Source organism: Monodon monoceros, unplaced genomic scaffold (genome assembly GCF_005190385.1).
Source record: "Monodon monoceros isolate NGI ecotype Baffin Bay Population unplaced genomic scaffold, NGI_Narwhal_1 Super_Scaffold_11, whole genome shotgun sequence".
NCBI lineage: Eukaryota > Metazoa > Chordata > Mammalia > Artiodactyla > Monodontidae > Monodon > Monodon monoceros.
Window position 1 is genome coordinate 71,727,336 of NW_021703767.1, and position 21,867 is coordinate 71,749,202.

The 21,867-nt window shown below is 39.2% G+C and overlaps 1 protein-coding gene across 3 annotated transcripts; it reads right to left on the bottom strand.

The window, feature by feature from the left end:
- Positions 1-821: 821 nt before the first annotated feature.
- Positions 822-21,867, bottom strand: TCTEX1D2 (Tctex1 domain containing 2). Of its 3 annotated transcripts, none has more exons than XM_029213765.1 (6): positions 21,629-21,847; positions 18,744-18,877; positions 12,594-12,663; positions 7,144-7,201; positions 4,027-4,090; positions 826-965 (listed from the first exon to the last, which is right to left on the bottom strand). In XM_029213765.1, exons 1-5 carry the CDS (start codon positions 21,751-21,753, stop codon positions 4,061-4,063), a joined length of 417 nt encoding a protein of 138 aa, XP_029069598.1. In that variant the 5' UTR covers positions 21,754-21,847; the 3' UTR covers positions 826-965; positions 4,027-4,060. The 3 variants fall into 3 exon arrangements, with proteins under 3 accessions (XP_029069596.1, XP_029069598.1, XP_029069597.1); XM_029213764.1 differs by having other exon boundaries at positions 7,144-7,225; XM_029213763.1 differs by lacking the exon at positions 7,144-7,201 and having other exon boundaries at positions 822-965; positions 21,629-21,867.

Sequence of the window (21,867 nt, forward strand, 5' to 3'; positions counted from 1 at the left end):
ACAGGGCCTTTCACGTTGTAGTTGATGGAGCAGTTGGTGTCCTACCTGAACTCCATGTGTATGTGTATGCACTGTACCTGCAAGAGCCTGTCCTACCCAGAACCTGGTAACCCTCACCAGCTTGATGGCCTACAGACAACTCTGTCCATGATGGCGTCTTGGCAATGATTAGGTTGAAACCATCTGAGAGGATCTTAGGACACTGCATATTGACCTAAGGAGCATCTTGACATGTGGAGAGTAAACTCCAACCTTTTTTGACAAAACTGTCTTTAAGAAACTGGAGTTTTCCAATTTCCTTAAGCTCTTTTCCTATAATTGCTATAAGGTGATATTAATATTTCCTATATGGGAATTCACTGTAGTTATGTTTGATTAATAATATATTATTTGATATTCCTCATTTCCAAAAAAATGTAGGATAAAAAACTTTATGCACAAATAAACTGATCTCAGTGTTATTTATAATAGTGAAAAATTAGAAATAATCAGTCCCTCAATAAGGACATGGCAAAAATAACCAATGGTGTATAACCTAATGGAATAAGTACAACTATTAAAGTATGCTAGTGAAAACTGCGATCAAATAAAATGGCAAAAAAATTGCACATGACATTATGAGAAGTGAAAAACCAGGTTACAAAATTATATACATGATTTTTTTAACCATGCAAAAAAAAAAAACAACAAAACACCACCGGTTATGTTTGAACAATTGAATTATGAATTTTCCCTACTTTTTTCTCTACCTTCCAAATGTAATAACATGTTATAAAGAAATCAAAACATTAAACTATAAGGCCTAAAACTCAACAGACTCCGTTGCCAAACTGCCAACTTTATTTTGTCAAGATATTTAACAATATAAAAAACTTCGTATTTCTTCATGGTCATATCTTTTTCCAGCTTTCAAAGGTTCAATAGTAGAAACAGCCAAATGCCGCTACAACACAGAATAAACTGTCCTAAAAAAACAAACAAAACAGAAAACAAACACACAAATCCAGAATGTTAGTACTAATGAAGGACGAAAGGCAGCACGGACGTGAAATTAACATCTCAGATCTTTGCCAATTTTCAATCATGAAGACTCTTTCCCTTCTTTAAGAAACAGGTTTTCCAGAGTATAATTATAAATTTGCTTGCCTCGGGGTAGCTACAAAATTGCTTGCTAAAAGGGTAGGATGAGTAAAGAATTATATTTTTTGAATGAAGAAATAAAATGCAAACTAATGTACTTTATGTAACGTTTATTCATAAAACAAGTATTCCTGTTTTTCCTGATTTATCAAAGAAATAATATAATTAAAATGCTTTGAGTTTCTTGGAGTAAATGCATTACCCAACCCAAGGATATTATAGTTTCACAAATAACGAAAATACAGCACCTTGTCATAAATTCTGGATAAGGACAAATGATATCTGGTTGTTTGTTCTTAATTGATAAAATTCATTTGTCCATCTTTTTTTTTTTTTTTTTTTTGCGGTACGCGGGCCTCTCACTGCTGTGGCCTCTCCCATTGCGGAGCACAGGCTCCAGACGCGCAGGCTCAGCAGCCATGGCTCATGGGCCCAGCCGCTCTGTGGCATGTGTGATCTTCCCAGACCGGGGCATGAACCTGTGTCCCCTGCATCGGCAGGCGGACTCTCAACCACTGCACCACCAGGGAAGCCCCCATTTGTCCATCTTTTAACTCAGAATCTCAAAATGTGTTCCAGATCCTAGTTAAATTTGTTAAAACACTTTTTACGTACTTATTACAGGAGTTCCACCTGCCTCAACAACTCCTAACTCACCAACCTCACCTCCAGCCTGGCAATGATGGGAGAAAACATGAGTTCCACTACCCGATTATTAACCAAAAGCAAATTCCGTGGTTAGCCCAGTTCCCTGGCTTCTTGGAAGGAATTACTGTGAGCTGTGTTCTCAAACAGTGCTATCTGTGGTGAGGGACCTATTTTTTTGTTTGTTTTAATTGCCAATCCCTTATGAACTGATACTTTCATAAAATACAATAGAAATTAATAACTAAGAAAATGAAATGAAAAAAGAAACATACAAATATAACCAAAACTTATTAGATTCAATGAACATAAAATTACTTTGTCAAATTCCATGAGCGTTTCTAAACCCTTACACATAATTTATGTACTTATCTTATTGAAGACCTATAACAAACAGTTCATAGACTGGCACTGGTCTGTGGACCCCACTTTGACTGGCACTGTTCTTACAATGCCACCCAGAGTTCTCCATCAGGACTGAGCCCTGGTTATCCACAGCAATTATCAGCTCAATAGTATATGCCTTTCTCTCCCCTCTCTCATTTCCTCATATTCTATTGGTCCTTCCTGGGATCTTCTCCCAAATAAAGTACTTTAAGTTCTAAAAAATTAAGCCTAAATAAACACTCGACAAACTGAACTAAAGATACAGTAGACTAAGTCAGCAACCTAGATCAGGCTTTCAAAAATTATTTTTAGACAGCGCCCCAACTAATCCTGTATTCTAAAACCTGATCCTGATAATCTTTAAAGCAGCCACAACTACTGAAGCCCGCACGCCTAGAGCCCGTGCTCCGCAACAAGAGAAGCCACCGCAATGAGAGGCCCACGCACTGCAACGAAGAGTAGCCCCCTCTCACCGCAACTAGAGAAAGCCCGCGCACAGCAACGAAGACCCAATGCAGCCAAAAATACAATAAATAAATAAAAATATAAATAAATCTATTTTTAAAAATATATATATATAGGCCACTACAGAAGCTGGCACATAATAGGAGCTCAGAATTATTTGTTGAATGAATGAACTGTATTATATAAGGACTCAGAGAAATATGCAGTTTTAACTCCAAAAAGCAGGAAAAACCACCACCTGAGCTTTATTTACCCTTCCCCTAGAAAGCTGATAAATGAAGATTTACATAGTACTTCCCACTGTTCAGTCTTTGATCCCTAGGGCAGTTGGGCATAAAATAAAACTTTGGTAGGACCATAGAATTTTAGAGCCAAAAGGTACCTTAAGATCATCTACACAAGCAGCTTCCATACCTGGCAGTGAGTATAATCATGTGGAGAACTTTTTAAAAATTCAGAGTCACTGATCCAACCCCTGGCTTGTTTGATCAGAATCTATTGAGCAGAGCCTTGGCATCCGTATTTTTAAAAAGTTCCTCAAATTATCCTTAGGCAGCCACAGCCAGTCTTTAGGAAAATCTAGTACAGCTTCCTAGTGTTACTGATACAACCACAGGAAAGTTCAATGACTTACCTGAAGTCATTTAATTAGAAAGTTACAGAGCTAGAAATGGAACCTCTCTCCTAATTCACCCAATCTAGTTCTTTTCTACTCTACTGTACTTTAATTCTGACTCTACTAATTCACAACCTGGGAGCATTTGGATAGAAGGTGGGAATATTTCTGGAAGCAAGTATAAAATAACAACATATGATTAAAATACATGACATTCATGTCAATAACATACCAATGTTTAAATGAAACCTCTTTTTAAAAATTCCTCTTTTGTTTAGTTTTGAGAAATAGCTTTAAGATAAAGTAATTAATTTTATTACTGAAAGAAGAATCACCTTTGCTCATGGAATCCCTGCCACCCAAATTTCTTTGCAGCTTAGCAAACTGCTATATGTCTATTAGCACCAAATAAATAATATGCGATTTCCACATTCAAACTTGTGAAGAGTTACATCATAAAGTATCCTTGCCTATAAGCAGCACTCTGTGTTTCTGCTTTAATAACACAAACGAACAGTAAAATCATCTTATCCAGAAGAAGTCTCAGACAAATGTCTAAAACCAAAGTGTCCTCAGGGACTTCCCTGGCAGTCCACTGCAGGAGGCACGGGTTCAATCCCTGGTTGAGGAACTAAGATCCCACATGCCGTGTAGCACGGCCAAAAAAAATAAATAAATAAAGTGTCCTCACATCTTAACAAATAGTAAGTGATTTGATTTGGAATGCCCACGTGACCTTGAGAAAGGAAAAAAAGGGTTCCAAATAGGCTTACATTCATGAAAACATCATGAGTACAGTTGTCAGCGTCAGCATCCCAGAAACAGCGAGTAGCCATGCTAAAACGTCAAAGAATAGAGTATTATCAACAATATAACAAGGATCTGAACTATATATATCTGCCACAAGCAAAAGTTTTCCTTGATACATTCTTATACATCAGTGCTTCCAAACCTTTTCACAGAATGAGATGACATACAGAAAATCATATTTGTACAGCAGAGTATACTGGGTAAACTAGAAGGGACTGGAGTCATAGATAAGGCTGCTTGCAGCTGGAGGTGACCAGCCCAGGGGTCTAGCAGCCTCAGACTCTGATAGCTGCCTGATGGCCTAAGTCACTGGTAGTCTGGGTGGGAAGCTCTGTTATAGATTATTTCAGGTAAGATATCTATGTATGACTTTTAGAGGAAATAATACCTAAGACTTATGGCTAAAATGGGCTCAATTCCTGCACAATAATATGAGAAGGTAGGTCTAGAAAGGACCCAACAAATTATTTAGTCCAACCTGATCATTTTATAGAGTCACAGAAAAGAAAGGGGCAAACTCTGAACTAGAATTCAATCTTCTAACTAATTCTAAATCCAGTATTATCTCTAGAGGATGCTATACTACCTCTAAGTTCTAAAATTAGCCATTCTCCTCTCCCCAGTTCTTGGATAAGAAAAAATGTCAGTAAAAATAAAAGCCTATTTAAAAGTGGAAACAACTTAAATACCCAGAAGTATTGGATTGGTAAACAAAATTAAGGTATTTCTTAGCAATGAAATTCTATGCAGCCATTAAAGGTATTTTTTACAAAAAAAAAAAACTTTAAGAACATGAAAAGATGTTCACAGTGTAATGTTAAGTTTAAAAAGTAATTTTAAATTTTTTTAATTAAATGTATGTATATGATTCATCATTAACATTTATTGAGCACTTTGTGCCCCACTGGTCTAAGAGCTTTACATGTATTAACTCAATCCTATGAGAAAGGCATTATTATTATATCCATTTAATAAACATGGAAACTGAGAGTCGGAGAAACTAAGTAAACTTGTCCAAGGTCATTTATATAGTAAGTGACAAAGCTTGGCTTTGAATCTAGGTGGTTCAGCCTCAAGTCTGTAGAGAAAGTTATATATACACCATGCTATATTGGTTTAATTTTAAAAGACTTTTTTTTTCAGTTTTACATAGAAGAGCTCCCCCCAGCCTAATATTTCACACATTCTTAAGTCAAAAAAGTTCCACCTATTTCCAAACTGTAACAGTATGAAATAAAATTAATCACTTAACTGATCAATCAACAAGTATTTATTTAGCAAGTACCATTTGTCCAGAAAGAATAAAATCCGGTTTGTCCTCAAACAATTCTCAGCTTAAATAGGTGAAAAAAAATTAATACACACCAAAAGAATAAGATAATGTATTGTTGGTGCTGATTTATAGGTTATTAGGATTAAAAGGGATTATAATGTCTATCTAGATCAAGCCTTCAAGTCCAAGATGCACAATCGTTGAATTAAATCTGTAGAAGTGCTAAAGAATTTTAGAGAATTTAGAGAGGAGAAAAAGCCAAAGAAGATTTCATGAAGGAAGTAGCGCTTAAGCTGAGCAGAACCAAGTGAAAGCATGAATATAAAAATGTATTTAATAAGTATTTGTTGAGTATTATATACGAGCAAAGTGCTAGGTGCAAATGATACAAAGATGCATAAAACAAAGTCTTTGCTTTCAAATTGTGGTCTCTTTACACAATTTCCCAATAAAAGGAACCAGAGCTCCTTGGAGAAATGGCCAATTCTAGGGCCACGGCTGTAAATGTACAAGATAAACCTGGGACACTTGGGTCATATCAAAACCCTGCGCTATATCAAAAAGAATTTTATAGGGACTTCCCTCGTGGTGCAGTGGTTAAGACTCTGCACTCCCAATGCAGGGGGCCTGGGTTCGATCCCTGGTCAGGGAACTAGATCCCACATGCATGCTGCAACTAAGAGTTCGCACGCCACAACTAAGGAGGCCACCTGCCACGAATGAGACCCGGTGAACCAAATAAATAAATAAATTTTTTTAAAAGAATGTTATATTTAAAAATATACATACACACATTTATGTATATATATATATTTTTTTACACATATGTGTATATATATTTATATTGATAAAGTTATGTCAAAAGACTTAGAAGAAATATGATGGAACACTTTGTAGCAGGCCAATGCTCCCACCAAGTCAATTAGAAAAACCGAATAAAATGAATCAGAGAGCTGCTGAAGCAAATTGGACTAGGGGAGCCAAAATTCCAGAGAAAGGTGAACCACATGAGGTAAGTTGATATTCTGCAGCAAAGTTCTCCCTGGGGCATTTGCCAGCTCTGGGCACAGAGCTAGAGGCTGAGAGCCTGGGCTTTGCCCAGGTACAGGACCAATTACTAAGGGAAAAAGAAACCAGCAGGACTGCTGGCAGTCTTGCAGGGCCGGGAGGGATAAAATTGGAGGCTTGAGGGACCAAGATCTGTGTGAAGAAGGAGAGAGTAGAACTGAGCCGGTCACATAGTAGGTTTCCTCTCAAGACATGTGCTGAATTCTGAAACTGCATAAGCAGGAACCTAAAAAGCTATATGTGGTAGGCAAAATAATGGCCCCCCACCAAATATGTCTATGTCCTAAACCCCAGAACCTGTGAATATGTTATATTACATGGCAAAAATGGTTTTACAGATGTGTAACTAAGGATCTTCAGATGGGGAGATTATCCAGGTGGGCTCAATGTAATCACAAGGGTCCTTATAAAAGAAAGAGGGAGGCAGGAAGGTCAGAATCAAGAGATACCTGAAGATGCAATGCTGTTGGCTTTGAAGATGGAGGAAGGGTTTATGAGCTGAGGAATGCAGGTAGCCTCTGGAAGATGGAACAGGCAAGGGAATGGACTCTCCCCCAGAGCCTCCAGAAGGAATACAGTCCTGCCAACACCTTGATTTTAGCTCCACAAAACCCATTCTGAATTTATGATCTCCAGAACTGTAAAATAATATATTTTTGCTTTTTAAAGAAACTAATTCATTAAAAAAGAAGCCTCTGAAATGAAGAATAATCCTGAGGAAAGGACTAAAAGTCAGTACCTGCTGAGGCTGGGGTTCCAATGAACACTCCAGGTTCTTCGTTGAAAGATCTGAAGGGCTATGTTCAAGACAGAAGGGTGAGCTAAAGATAGAGAGAGACTTATCAAATCAGCAACCCAACCTCAACTCAGCTCAGTATCTGATTGGATTACGGTAGAATATCTACCTGAATTACAAAGGAAAGGGTTAAACTTCTCTGGAGGAAAATAATATTATCTGGAAGTTTTACAGTTTTTTTTTTTAACACAATGTCCAGGACTCAAACTAGGCATGCCAAGAGACAGAGCCATATGAAAGATTAACAAGACAAAAAAATAATCAAAGGAAACAGACTCACATGTGATCCAGATACTAGCGTAAGCACTGTTATGACCAGAATGCAAAAAAGGAGGAGAGAGGGAGGATGGAGAACATAGATAAAAAATAAAGAATTTCACTATACAATTAGAATATACAAAAAACAATTTTTATGAAAAAAGAATTAAATGGGAATTCTAGACCTGAAAAATATAATAACAAATTAGGAATTCAGTTGGTGGGTTTAATAGCAGATTAGACACAATGAAAAGAGGATTAGTGAACTGAAGGACAGGTCAATAGAAAAATATCCAAACTGAAGCACAGAGAGAAAAAACAAAAATTCAGAAAAGAGCATCATAAATTACAGTAAAAAGATCTAAATACTTGTTATTGGAGTCCATAAAGGATAGCAGAGAACAAATGAAGCACAGGTAATATTTTAAAAGATAATAGCCATATATACAGCACCCAGATCTTAGTTTCTAATGCATTCTGCCATACAATGAACCAAGGCTCCTTAGAGAAATGGCTGATTCTAGGGCTGGGGCAGGGAATGGATAAGGTGGGGCATCTTATAGTGCCAGTAAATAAGGTTGTGCTCAAAAAACCCACAATAGTAGGGTATGTGAAAGGAACCCAGGAGTCAGCTGAAAGAGCTCTCAATGGCCAAAGCTGGAACAATTTGAGCAACAAAATAAAGTAGTACTGGATTATAATCCAAATTATAAAAATCTATAGTCCATACTGAAATAAATAAATGACTGAATAAATAAATAAATGAGAGAGAACAGGCAAATCTCTTATGCTGAAAAATTCCAAGTAATTTATGTAGACACTCTGCCCTCAAGGAGGTGGAGCATAACTCCTTGCTCCTTAAGTGTGGGCTGCACATAGTGATTTCTTTGTAAAAAGTACAGAATGGAAAGGGGAAGAAAGAGTAACTTTAGAGTGAAAAACCTGACAAATACTACTCAGGCAGGGATCAAGGTTAACATCAACAGTAATATGTAATGTTGACAGTATGTACCCTGAAATGAATGATATAATGAGAACAGCACTTTACCTCTGTGATCTTCCTCCCGAAAACCTATAATCCCAAACTAATCATGAGCAGACAAATCCCATTTGAGGCATATTCTACAAAATACCTAACCAGTACTTCTCAAAACTGTCAAGGTCATCAAAACCAAGGAATGTCTGAGAAACTGTCATAGCCAAGAGAAGACTAAAGAGACATGAAATGTGGTATCCTAGATAGGATCCTAGAACAGAAAAGGGACATTAGGCGAAAACTAAAGAAATCCAAATAAAGTATGAACTTTAGTTAATAATAATGCATCAATATTGGTTCATTAATTGTGACAAATGTACCATACTAATAGAAGATGTTAATAATAGAAGAAAATGGATGTGAAGTAGTTAAGAACTCTCTGTCCTATCTCTGCAACTTTTCTGTAAATCTAAATTATTCTAAAAGATTTATTTAAAAAAAAGAAACAAAGATAATGGTTAAGACTTTTCCCAATCTGATACAAAACAGATTCAAGAGCCCACAAATTCAAAATGCCCTGAGAACCCCAAGTAGAATAAGTACAAAGAAAACCACATATCTTCATAGTCAAAAGGCAATGAGAAAAACATTTTAAAGTGGCTAGGAAGAAAGACACATCACCTCCAAAGGAACAATAATAAGACTTAGAGCTGATTTCTCAACAGAACCAACTGAAATCAGAAGACAATGTAATCACATCTTTAAAGTACTGAAAATGGAAAGGCATATATGCTTTCCTTCTATCTCTTTCCCTTAAGGAATGTAAATAAATGTAGTATTGAGCCATCTTCAACCATGCAGATGAGGATACAGCAGGGCAAAACAGGAGGGCCTATATCCTTGACAGCAGGGAAGCACCTCACCAGGCTGGGACTCCTGTCTGGTGTGTTTTGAGAAGAGAAATAAAGCGTCTGTGTTTTTTCAAAAACAAAACAAAACAAGGAATGAAGGAAGAGAAGGAAGGAAAGGGAAGGGAGGGGAGGGGAGGGGAAGAAGAAGCTACCAATGGCCAAAGATGGGACAATTTGAGCTTCAGTGAAGATACTAACTGCAATTGATTTAAACACATCACATATATTTAAAACCATGGGTTCATGGATAGAAAAAAAACTCATTGGTAACCTTGGGAGGATGCTAGGGAACCAATTCATTACTCTGAAAATAGGTAAATTTATCCCTCCTTTCCTATACAAACTGTATCTCATTGTAATGAAACAAATGAAAAAAAAAAAGTCATTCTTTTTTTTTTTTTTGCGGTATGCGGGCCTCTCACTGCTGTGGCCTCTCCCGTTGCGGAGCACAGGCTCCGGACGTGCAGGCTCAGCGGCCATGGCTCACGGGCCCAGCCGCTCCACGGCATGTGGGATCTTCCTGGACCGGGGCACAAACCCGCGTCCCCTGCATCGTCAAGCGGACTCTCAACCACTGTGCCACCAGGAAAGCCCAAAAAAGTCATTCTTAATAGAAGAATTCCAGCTTATAAATAAAGAACAATGATAGAAGATCACTATCTTGTAACCTGTGATGAATAATGGATCTAGGACAGATGCTAAAATCATTAATGGTAAAGCTGATAGGGAACTTTAAAACAGATGGATCTATCCAACAACATCTGAACTCCATGATCAATCTTAACAATAAATATACGAAGAGCCAGACATTTTTGTGCCTCCTGATAAGATGCAATAGAATGTATACTAAACACCTATGTACTATTCTTGCCCAAAACTCAAACCTATCACTGATTAAGACTAGATCTGGGCTCCCCTGGTGGCACAGTGGTTGAGAGTCTGCCTGCCGATGCAGGGAACACGGGTTCGTGCCCCGGTCCGGGAAGATCCCACATGCCGTGGAGCGGCTGGGCCCGTGAGCCATGGCTGCTGAGCCTGCGCGTCCGGAGCCTGTGCTCCGCAACGGGAGAGGCCACAACAGTGAGAGGCCCGCGTACCACCAAAAAAAAAAAAAAAAAAAAAAAAAAGACTAGATCTAACTACTTATTTACAAGAAATACAGGAGCTAGAAGACGTACTAAACAATACCATGGGGATACAATCCTCAAATACCAGAATGTAGGAAACTCTACAAGACAAACAACCCAATTTCCTCAACAAATAAATGGCAAGGTTAAAAAAAAGGGGGGTGAGGGAGAAGAAGCAAAATGACAGACTAAAAGAAATTTAGGAGACGTATCAACCAAATGCAATGCATGGACTTTGTCTGTATCCTGACCTGAACAAACTAAAAAAAATACACATACACACGCACAAAAACACACATATACATACATGCACATGTATATATGAGACAACTGGGAATAATTAAAAGCTAACTGAATGTTTTATAATATTAAGGATTTTCAATATTTACATGTGATATTTTATTATGTTGAAAAGGGCCCTTATATTTTAGAGATATATACTGTTGTACTTACAGATTAAATGATATGATGACTAGAACTTGCTTCAAGATAATCTGGTGGGGTCAGGGAGAGTAGATGGAGGTATAAATGAAACAACATGGGTGTGTGTTAATAACCTTAAAGATAAGTAATAGACATATGGGAGTTCCTTAGTCCATGTACTTTTTCATATGCCTAAAATTTTAGATGATAAAAGTTTTAAAAGGAAGTGGGGAAGGCCTTATATGCCATGCTTTAGAGTTTAACCTGATCACATTGAACAAAGTCAGTCAGGACAAGTTTGAGGACTTTATACTATACAGGATTTGAAATAAACTCTATAGAGTTTATGAAAAGGAGGTGAGGGTGTACTTCTGAGAGACTGGTCTGCTGTGTGAATTGCAGAGGAGAGAGATCAGAGTCTGGAAGTGCTGATAAGGGGCTGCTAAGCAACCCTGGCATCCAGGTTACAGTGCGTGCAATGAGAGAGAGTAATGGCTACATAAGATAAAAGAGAGTTCCACACTTTTAAGCCTGAGTCAATGGAATCTTGGTAATAAGGCAGGAGGCAGAGAAATGAAAATGAGAGGCTTATTTGAGGAGAGGAAGGGGAAAGAAATATGCAACTCTATTTGAACACGTTGACTCTGAGATGACAGAATAGTAAGGTATTTCTTAGTTTCTCTGTGGTGAAGAACTCTACTGAAGCCTTTTGACCGAATGGTAGAGGGCACCACGGTGAAGAGTACTGTGCGAGGAGTCAGAAGCCTGGGCTCTATTAGTGAGCCTGACGCCAGCCAGATCTAGAATTTTGGGCAAATCATGCTGAACCTCATAAGTGTCATCATAAAATAAGGGGACCGGACACCAGAAAGAATCTGCATTCTCCTCCCAAGCTAACATTCTATAGTGAAAATTCTCAGTGATAGTATCTACAAGGTATTTTTTTAATTCATCCAGCAAATATTTTCATACTTTCTTATAAAATACTGGACTAGGCACTGTTTACAAAGGGAAACAGGAGATTAACACTTGGGCACAGGAAAAGACAGGAAATACAGATTTCGAACTTGCCAATACAGGAATGATGGTTTGAGGTAATGAGAATGAATGAGCTCATTGAAAAAGCACACAGAAGAGCAGAAGAATAAGAACTGAGTCTTGAAGAAAGCTCACAGCTGGGGATGTAGGGGAGAAAGAGGAACCAGTTTAGGAGAGAATAATCAGTTAGAAAAACAGAAGAGAAACAAGTTACACAAGTGACATCAGGGCCAAAAAAACCAGAGTGAATTTTAAAAAACAGAAGCCCAGGCCAATAACAATAGCTATGAAAATTGTCACTCAGACAACTTTAAAGATATTAATTTAGGAGAATGGTAGGACCAAAAACCAGGCAACAAGGAATATGGGAGGAAACATATATACATAATCCTACACTCTCTTTGGGAGCATATATACATAAACCCTGAAAGACGTACTAGCCTACAGATACTATGAGAAGTGAGTTACCCCATGGAGTTCACCCAGACTGTCAACCTCACTGCTCAGTACCAGGATCTCTTCAGTTCACAGCTGCATTTTATTATACCGTCCATTCCTCTCACTCTTGCAAAGACACTATCTTACTGGATTGTCGAGAAGATGAACACCCAATAAGAAATATATAAAAATAAAAACAAGAAGGAAAAGCCAACTACTCACAATACACCTTCCCCTCTTTGTTCTCCAATCACTACTTGCACCACCATTTTATATCGGTCAAATCCCATTTCTGGAAAGAAAAAATAAGAAAGTTATCTATAAGCAAATATATGGTAAAATTACTTACCGAAGGCAAATTTGCCTAGAAATGAACATAAGCATTCAGTCTACAAGCCCTTACTGAGTATGATTATAAGCTTAGGAGTCAGACTTAAGGACAAATTCTAACCATAAGCTTAGTAAGTGTGTAACTTTAGACGAGTTATTTAACGTTTTAGTTTAAATCTCCCTCAACTGTTAAATGGGAATATCACTACCTTCCTCCTGGGTGTGTTGTGAGGAAGTGGGTAGAGACAAGCTCCCTCCGGTCTCTACCCATTTCTCTTCCATAGTAGACTCTCAGTAGGTCTTAGCTTCCTTCCTTTCTCCCCTACTCTAAGTCAGGAAATGAGCTAGGACCTCAAGATACAGAGATAAATAAGATGCTCTTCTTGCCTTAAAGAACTCATAGTAGTTGGGAAGGCAAACATGGAAAATAAAATGAAAATGCAACGTAGTAATAATTCAAAGAGAGGCATGTATAAGGTACATTAGGAGCACAGAACTGGATGGCTCCTCCCTTTGACTGGGCAACAGGGAAAGGATGACCAGAAAAGACTTCTTGGAGGGTGCGATAAGTGAGCTGAGTCCTGAAAGACGAGTGGGAATTTACCAGATGGACAATGTTTCTCCATTCTATGGAGGGGGATAGCATATGCAAAGACATAGAGCATGGGATCTTTAGAAAACTGCAAGCTGTTCAGTAAGATAGAAAATAAACCATAAGATTCTGGAGAATACTGGTATGGCCTAGGACAACTCAGCTGCTTCCCCCAAAACTATACTGCTGAAACAGCAAAATCCTGAAAATTCTCCCCAACAACAAACCTGGGGGACAGAAAACTGAATAGGCATCTTTATCTTCCCTCCTTTCTGACGAAGGAATAGGGGAAACAGTGAAGAAGAAAAAAGTGAAACAGGCAAAGTTGAGACAGAGCCAACCCCTTTTTTTAAAAAAATAATCTTTCTCTTAATTTAGCTTAACTTATTTATATATAAATATATTTATTTTATTTATTTATTTTTGGCTGTGTTGGGTCTTCGTTGCTGTGCACGGCATTTCTCTAGTTGTGGTGAGTGGGGGCTACTCTTTGTTGTGGTGTGCGGATTTCTCATTGCGGTGGCTTCTCTTGTTGCAGAGCACGGGCTCTACGCGCGTGGGCTTCAGTAGTTGTGGCTCGCGGGCTCTAGAGCGCAGGATCAGTAGTTGTGGTGCACAGGCTTAGTTGCTCTGTGGCATGTGGGAACTTCCCAGACCAGGGCTCGAACCCGTGTCCCCTGCATTGGCAGGCAGATTCCTAACCACTGTACCACCAGGGAAGTCCCAGAGCCAACTCTTTTTGATGAAAGTAAAAGCTCCAGGATTATACAGTAAATTAGGCAAACAATCTGAACACTTATAGGAACCCTTCCATTGTGGGACATGAACCCTAATGCAGTATACTTAGTAAAATCTCAGAAGGAGACAGAGCCCAAGTTATTTTTAAAAAACAGTGCGCACAGCTCAGCTGAGCTTCCTCCTTTCTCTACCCATTCCTCTTCCTCCTTTTCTCATACCCATGCTTTAGAAATGCGGCTAGAATATTAAATGCCCATCACTTAAAACACAGTTCTGAGGGAAAAATAAAATAGTCTTAGACACCATAAAACTCCTAGAAGACAGCATAGGCAAAACATTCTCCGACAAAAATCATACCAATGCTTTCTTAGGTCAGTCTCCCAAGGCAATAGAAATAAAAACAAAAATAAACAAATGGGAGCTAATCAAACTTACATGCTCTTGCATAGCAAAGGAAACCATAAAAAAAACAAAAAGAAACATACGGAATGGGAGAAAATATTTGCAAATGATGTGACAGACTAGGGCTTAATCTCCAAAATATACAAACAGCTCATACAGCTCAACAACAAAAAAACAAACAACCCAATTGAAAAATGGGCAGAACACCTTAATACAGACAGACATACAGATGGCCAGTAGGCACATGAAAAGATGTTCAACGTCACTAATTATTAGAGAAATGCAAGTCAAAAGCTACAATGGGGTACCACCTCACACCCATCAGAATGGCCATGATTAAAAAGTCTACAAATAACAAATGTTGGAGAGGGTGTGGAGAAAGGAGAACCCTCCTGCACTACTGGTGGGAATGTAAGTTGGTGCAGCCACTATGGAAAACAGTATGGAGGTTCCTCAGAAAACTAAAAATAGAATTACCATATGATCCAGCAACCCCACCCCTGGGAATATATCTGGACAAAACTATAAGTCAAAAAGATACATGCACCCCATGTTCATAGCAGCACTGTTCACAATAGCCAAAACAGGGAAACAACCTAAATGTCCATCAACAGATGGATGTATAAAGAAGATGTGATACATATATACAATGGAATACTACTCAGCCATAAAAAAGAATGAAATAATGCCATTTACAGCAACATGGATGCAACTAGAATTTATCATACTAAGTGAAGTAAGTCAGAAAGAGAAAGGGAAAAACCATATAATATCACTTATACGTGGAATCTAAAATATGGCACAAATGAACCTATCTACAAAACAGAAAGAGACTCATAGACATAGAGGACAGACTTGTGGTTGCCAAGGGGGAGGGAGGGAGGGAGAGGGATGGACTGGGAATCTGGGGCTGGTAGATGCAAACTATTATATATAGAATGGGTAAACAACAAGGTCCTACTGTATAGCACAGGGAACTATATTCAATATCCTGTGATAAACCATAATGGAAAATAATATTAAAAAAAGTATGTCTCTATGTGTATAACTGAGTCACTTTGCTGTACTGCAGAGATTGCCACAACATTGTAAATCAATTACACTTCAATAAAAAAAATTAATAAAATAAAATAGTCTTAGATACAGTGGGAGGAGAGTAAAAAAAAAAAAATTCACCCACACCACATCAGAACAAAATTAAAAGAAGCTGAATGGCAATATGCAAAGGTACAACAGCAAAAACAAACCAAAGAATAACAAGAAAAGAAACGTACTGCTTAAAAGACCAAAAAACTCAACCTAGGAGATAATATAATATAAATCAAGGAACAAAGAGAAATTCCTCACAACTGATTCATAATATAGAAAAACATAAGCCCGGGCTTCCCTGGTGGCGCAGTGGTTGAGAATCTGCCTGCCAATGCAGGGGACGCGGGTTCGAGCCCTGGTCTGGGAAGATCCCACATGCTGCGGAGCAACTAGGTCCGTGAGCCACAAGTACTGAGCCTGCGCGTCTGGAGCCTGTGCTCCGCAACAAGAGAGGCCACGATAGTGAGAGGCCTGCGCACCGCGATGAAGAATGGCCCCCGCTCGCCGCAACTGGAGAAAGCCCTCGCACAGAAACAAAGACCCAACGCAGCCAAAAATAAAATATAAATAAATTAATTAATTTAAAAAAAAAAAAAAAGAGTAGCTCCTGCTCGCCACAACTAGAGGAAGCCTGCACGCAGCGGCAAAGACGCAACGCAGCCAAAAATAAAATATAAATAAATAAATTTATTAAAAAAAAAAAACATAAGCCCACAAATTCAGTAAAATAAGAACTCAATCAGATTACAAAACAACAGAAAGATGAAAGGGGAGATTATAGGCCTAGGAAACGAACTGAATACTCACATGATATTAGTGCAGAGCTAATCAATTAAAAATGGCAAGAGAGGGGCTTCCCTGGTGGCGCAGTGGTTAAGAATCTGCCTGCCAAAGCAGGGGAATGGGTTCGAGACCTAGTCCCGGAAGTTCCCACATGCCACGGAGCAACTAAGCCCGTGTGACACAATTACCGAGCCTGTGCTCTAGACCTCGCGAGCCACAACTACTGAAGCCCGCACGCCTAGAGCCCGTGCTCCGCAACAAGAGAAGCCACCACAATGAGAGGCCCACGCACCACAACGAAGAGTAGCCCCCTCTCACTGCAACTAGAGAAAAACCCACGCACAGCAACGAAGACCCAATGCAGCCAAAAAATAAATAAATATTTTTTTTTAAAAATGGCAAGAGACAAGACAGACACAAATGAAAACAAATACTGACAAGGTGATCACAAGTATATGTCAAAGAAAAAGGAAGAGATTACAGCAAAGATAATAGATGTGGAAGACAGAGATGATTCAACGCATCAATATTTGGTGTCCTAAGGTAGATAATCTAACAAATGGAACCGGAAATGTACTCAGAGATACAAGAAAATTTCCTTGATATGGAAAAAATAAAATCTGCAGATTAACGGACATAAAATGCTCAATACCAAGCCATACCCTAGAAAAACTACTGAGCATCAAGGTTAGGGACAGGATTCTTTCTGCAGAGAATGTCAGACTGACCTCAGATTTCTCCACAGTAACATTCAATGCAAGAAGACAGTGAAGCAACATCCATAAAATTCTCAAAAAATAATTAACTCAAAATATTATATTCATCCAAAATATATTCTCGTTTAAAGGCATTCTCAAACAGGAAAGAATCCAGGGAATACAGCATTTCTGAGCCCTTCCTGAAAAAACTTACAATAAAATCTCATCAGGTAAGAATTGAACCAGAAAAAAGAACTCAGCAATGGAAATACCATGGTGAAAGGACTAAATAGTGGGCAATCATTCCATTTAAATATAGAATGAATGCTGTAACACTATGGGAAACAGTCTATAGTATACCATTGTTTTTAAAGTATTTATCTGTATATATACATAGAAAAGAGGACTGGTATGATGGCCATGTAATATTAATGATTCTTCTTGGGTGGGGGCATTAGGAGTGATTTTTCTAATTTTAATTATTTTTCTACACTTTATTTTTTTATAACAAGCATGTATTTTTTTACAATAATTTAATAGTGAATTTCACTAAAAATATGAAAACAAAAATGCTAATATACTAACAGTTAATTTGGATGATGGAAAGAGAATTGCTATTTTATTCTTAGTATTTTTCTATATTTTTTATTTCTAAAAATTAAAACATATTAATAAAAATACATCAAAGTATTAAATAGTAACTACCATGGACAACAGACTTTTATATCATTAAAAAAAACACTTTATGGGCTTCCCTGGTGGCGCAGTGGTTGAGAGTCTGCCTGCTGATGCAGGGGACACAGGGACACGGGTTTGTGCCCAGGTCCAGGAAGATCCCACATGCCCCGGAGCAGCTAGGCCCGTGAGCCACGGCCACTGAGCCTGCGCATCCGGAGCCTGTGCTCCGCAACGGGAGAAGCCACAACAGGGAGAGGCCCGCGTACCGCAAAAAAAAAACCAAACAGAAAAACACTTTATGTGTATTGTCCAGGTTTATTACAATGAAAATGTATTATGATTACAAAGACATTTCTTCCCTCCAAAAAAAATCTTTAAAAAAGAGTAAATAGGGAGTTCCCTGGTGGCCTAGTGGTTAGGATTTTGGGCTTTCACTGACGTGGCCCAGGTTCAATCCCTGGTTGGGGAACTGAGATCCTGCAAGCCGCGTGGTGCAGCCAGAAAAATTAAATTAAATTAAAATTTTAAAGGGTAGATAGAAAGGACTTTTCAGATTGTATAACACTATTAACAAAAGAGACTGAGAGAGGTAGAGAGACAAAGAACAGGGAGGAAAAGCACAAGATCTACTCTGCAGATGTAGAGTGAAGCAGGAGTGGAGTGCTGAGTAGGGCAAGTAGTTAAGGATTTGGCAGGAGAGATGCACTGAGGTCAGACTGTGAGGGTACTGATGGGAGGCTGAGGACTTGATATCTTGGTAGAAAAAACAACCAAAAATTATGGGGGAAAGGAGCCCCTGTATTTTCTGGTCTTTCTGCATACTGGGAATTCTTGGATAGTAGTTCGGTACAACTAGGTATTTCACACCTTTGCTCTTTCCCACCATCTACAGAAACCTACATGAGTAAAAGTTACCAAATACTTGAGATGACTAGACAGTGAAGAAAAATGTGTGTTTAATAGAATCCACAGTTATGTCCCTTATTTAAAAATAAAGAAGGAGGCAAATGAGTAAAATTGGATGTTTGAAGGGAACAAGTCATTTCCAATTACCACCATTACCTTTTAATTTATCTTTAATATTTTCTGATAAACGTTTTGTGAGCTGAGGCATTTCTTCTGGAGAGTATTCAGCATTTGCCAGTTCCTCCTTGAGCACAGCATGGATACAGTCTCTAACCACAGAGGGTCTGAACCTAAGTGAAACAGTTTGAAACATCCAGTTGGTAATTCCAAAACCCTAATTTACCTTCGCAGCTTAACCTCTCCCAGTTTTTTGTCATGACAACCATTTATTCCTTCTTTTTCATATTTTTATTATAAAAGTAATAAAAACAAATTAAGAAAACAAGTCATAGTGCAAACCTGTATCTCCAGCCTCTCCCTTGAACTTCAGACCACATATTCCCACCCATATTCCATCCAGATGTCTAGTAGGCAACTTAAATTTAATACATCCAACACTGAGCTTCTGATCATCTCCTCTCCCCAAAACAAGGTCCTCACCTCAGTCAATGGTAACTCCATTCTTCCAACCTCTCAAGCCAAAAACCCTGGTGTCAGTTTGGTTGTCTTTCTCTCTCACAGCCCTCATCCCATTCATGAGCAAATCTTATCAGTTCTACCTTCAAAATAATCTAAAATTCAATCACACTCACCACCCCACTACCACCACCTTGCTCCAAGCTACCACTACTTCTTTCCTGGATTACAATGGCCTCCTAACAAGTCTCTCTGTCTCTGCCTTTGTCCCTAAATCCTGTTCTCAACATAGCAACTAGACTGGTGCTATTAAATACGTGTCAGATCATGACACTCCTCCGTTCAAAATACCCCATATATTTCCCACCTCACTCAGAGTAAAAGCAACCTTCTGTTACTTGCAAGGTCCCATATGATCTACCCTACCAAACTCGTTGACTTTGTTTTCTACTACTTTGCCCCTAGTTCTCTCCACTCAGGCCACACTGGCCTTCCCTATGTTCTTTGACCACACCAGGCATGGAAACCTCAGTGCTTCTGCAGTTGCTGTTAACGTCTGCCTGAAATTCAATTCCTCTCCTTATATGCATAGCTCCTTGCTTTCTTTCAAGTCTTTATTCAAAAGTCACTTTCCCTAGCCACCCTCTCTAAAACTTCAAACCACCCTCCTCCCACTTTATATCTCCCTTCCCGGTACTTATTACTATCTGATACACTATATGGTTCACTTAGGCATTTATCTTGTTTGTTGTCCTTCTACCCAGCTAGAACACAAGCTCCAAAGAGCAGAGATTTTTATCTGTTTTGTTCACTGTTATATCCCCATTGCTAGAACACTATCCAGCACATAGTAGACAATATTTTTTGAAGAAATTAATTACTGAATAAATGAAGACAGAGAAAAAATTCTCCCCTCATTTCACCACCCTAACAATACTATTAGCATTTTAGTTGTATTTATTACATATTACAACACTAGGTTCCTTTATCTGGGCTATATATATATATATATATATATTTAATATTTATTTATTTAATTTGGCTGTGCGGGGTCTTAGTTGTGGCACATGGGATCTTTGTTGCTGCATACAGGATCTTTAGTTGTGGCATGCGGGATCTAGTTCCCTGACCAGGGATGGAACCCGGGCGCCCTGAATTTGGAGCGCAGAGTCTTAACCGCTGGATCACCAGGGAAGCCCCTGAGCTGTATATTCTATCAGTTGATTTGTCTATCATGTGCCAAGTTACCAGAATGTTTTAAGTTTTGTGTTTATAATGTGGTTTGGTAGTACTAGCGGCCCCTTATTTCTTTTTAACAGTATTCTCTTTAGTCTCTTGCTTGCTTATTCTCACAGGCGAACTTTAGAATCATGGACAAATTTCTAGGATTTGATCTGTTCAAAATGTGGTCTTCCTGTTAACAAACATACTATATCTGGCTCTTCCCTTAAGCCTTTTCCACTCTCAGTAAAATGCTAAAAGTTTTCTTCAAACGAGTCACAAATAATCTCATAGAGCTATTCCTACATAACATATATTTGTTGTTAATCTTGTTCTGTTTTACAACAGAAACACAGGTGAATGGCATTCTATGTATTTAGAATCTTTTACCAAGATAACTGAACATATTTTTTTAATGTCCCTTCTACCCACCATAAAACTGCTACATGAATTTTTTTATCACATTATAACTAAAGTTCCTGGGTTCTAGTATTTGCCAAGCATTTGATTCAGGAATCTAGTTTCAAAAAACAGTAAAAGGGCTTAGGAAAGTCATTTTTTTAATTATTTTTTTTAATCTTGTGAAAATGAAGTTAGTGATGGATCCTACAGCCCTAACTGACTGTCCTCTGCAGGAGACGTTGTGCCTTAATTCTGGGAAGGTATTAGGGTGGCAGGCCAAAAGCCTCCAGATATTACTTAGGTAAGACTGTACACATACAGGTCTCGCGCCCTGAAGAAGAGTAAGCGCTTTCTGGCACACGTATGCACACAGTAACCCTCGAAACAGGGCTGAATGGCATTCGATGCAAGCCGCTTGTTTTCTGCCATGCGACTATCTCAATTCCTCTGTGCCCACATTCTGGATCTCCTAGAGTCAACCATCCATACTGTGCTTGTCTAAGGGACTACCTCCCGGCGCGTTAACCCTGCAACCCCAGGTCTGGTCCTCTGCTGCCCCCTGCAGCTGGGAGCCCAAGGAGAACAGCGCCCCACCCTCTCCCGCCCAGTCCCTACTTCCCCGGTCCTGTCCCTTCCTCCATCGCCTGTTCCCCCGCAAAACCCGGCCTCCTCTCCGGCCCGCCCCTCTGTCTCTAGCCCCGCCCCTCTCTCCCGGCCCGCCCCGCCCCACCCCGCCCGTCACCCGCGGGTTCCTTTGGGACGCCCCGGCTATCAGGCAAGCTCTGCCTGCAGGAAGCATTAGTCACGCAGGTCGGCCACGCCACAACGCGTCTGCTACCCGCCTTTGCTGGAAAATGGGCCGCAGAATATAGGTATTCTCGGACTCCCCAGCGTTCTTCTCAGTCTCAGGCAACCCTTCGACAGCAGAGAAGGACGTGCGCATTGAGAAGGATGCGGCGACCGACATGGCCTAAGCTTCTTGGCCCCGTATTTCTCCCGAAGAAGGCTTAGCTCGCGGCGCCACGGAGCTGGGAAATGGTCGCCAGGGCGACAGCGCCGCCTTTGACCCTATGTGCGGCGG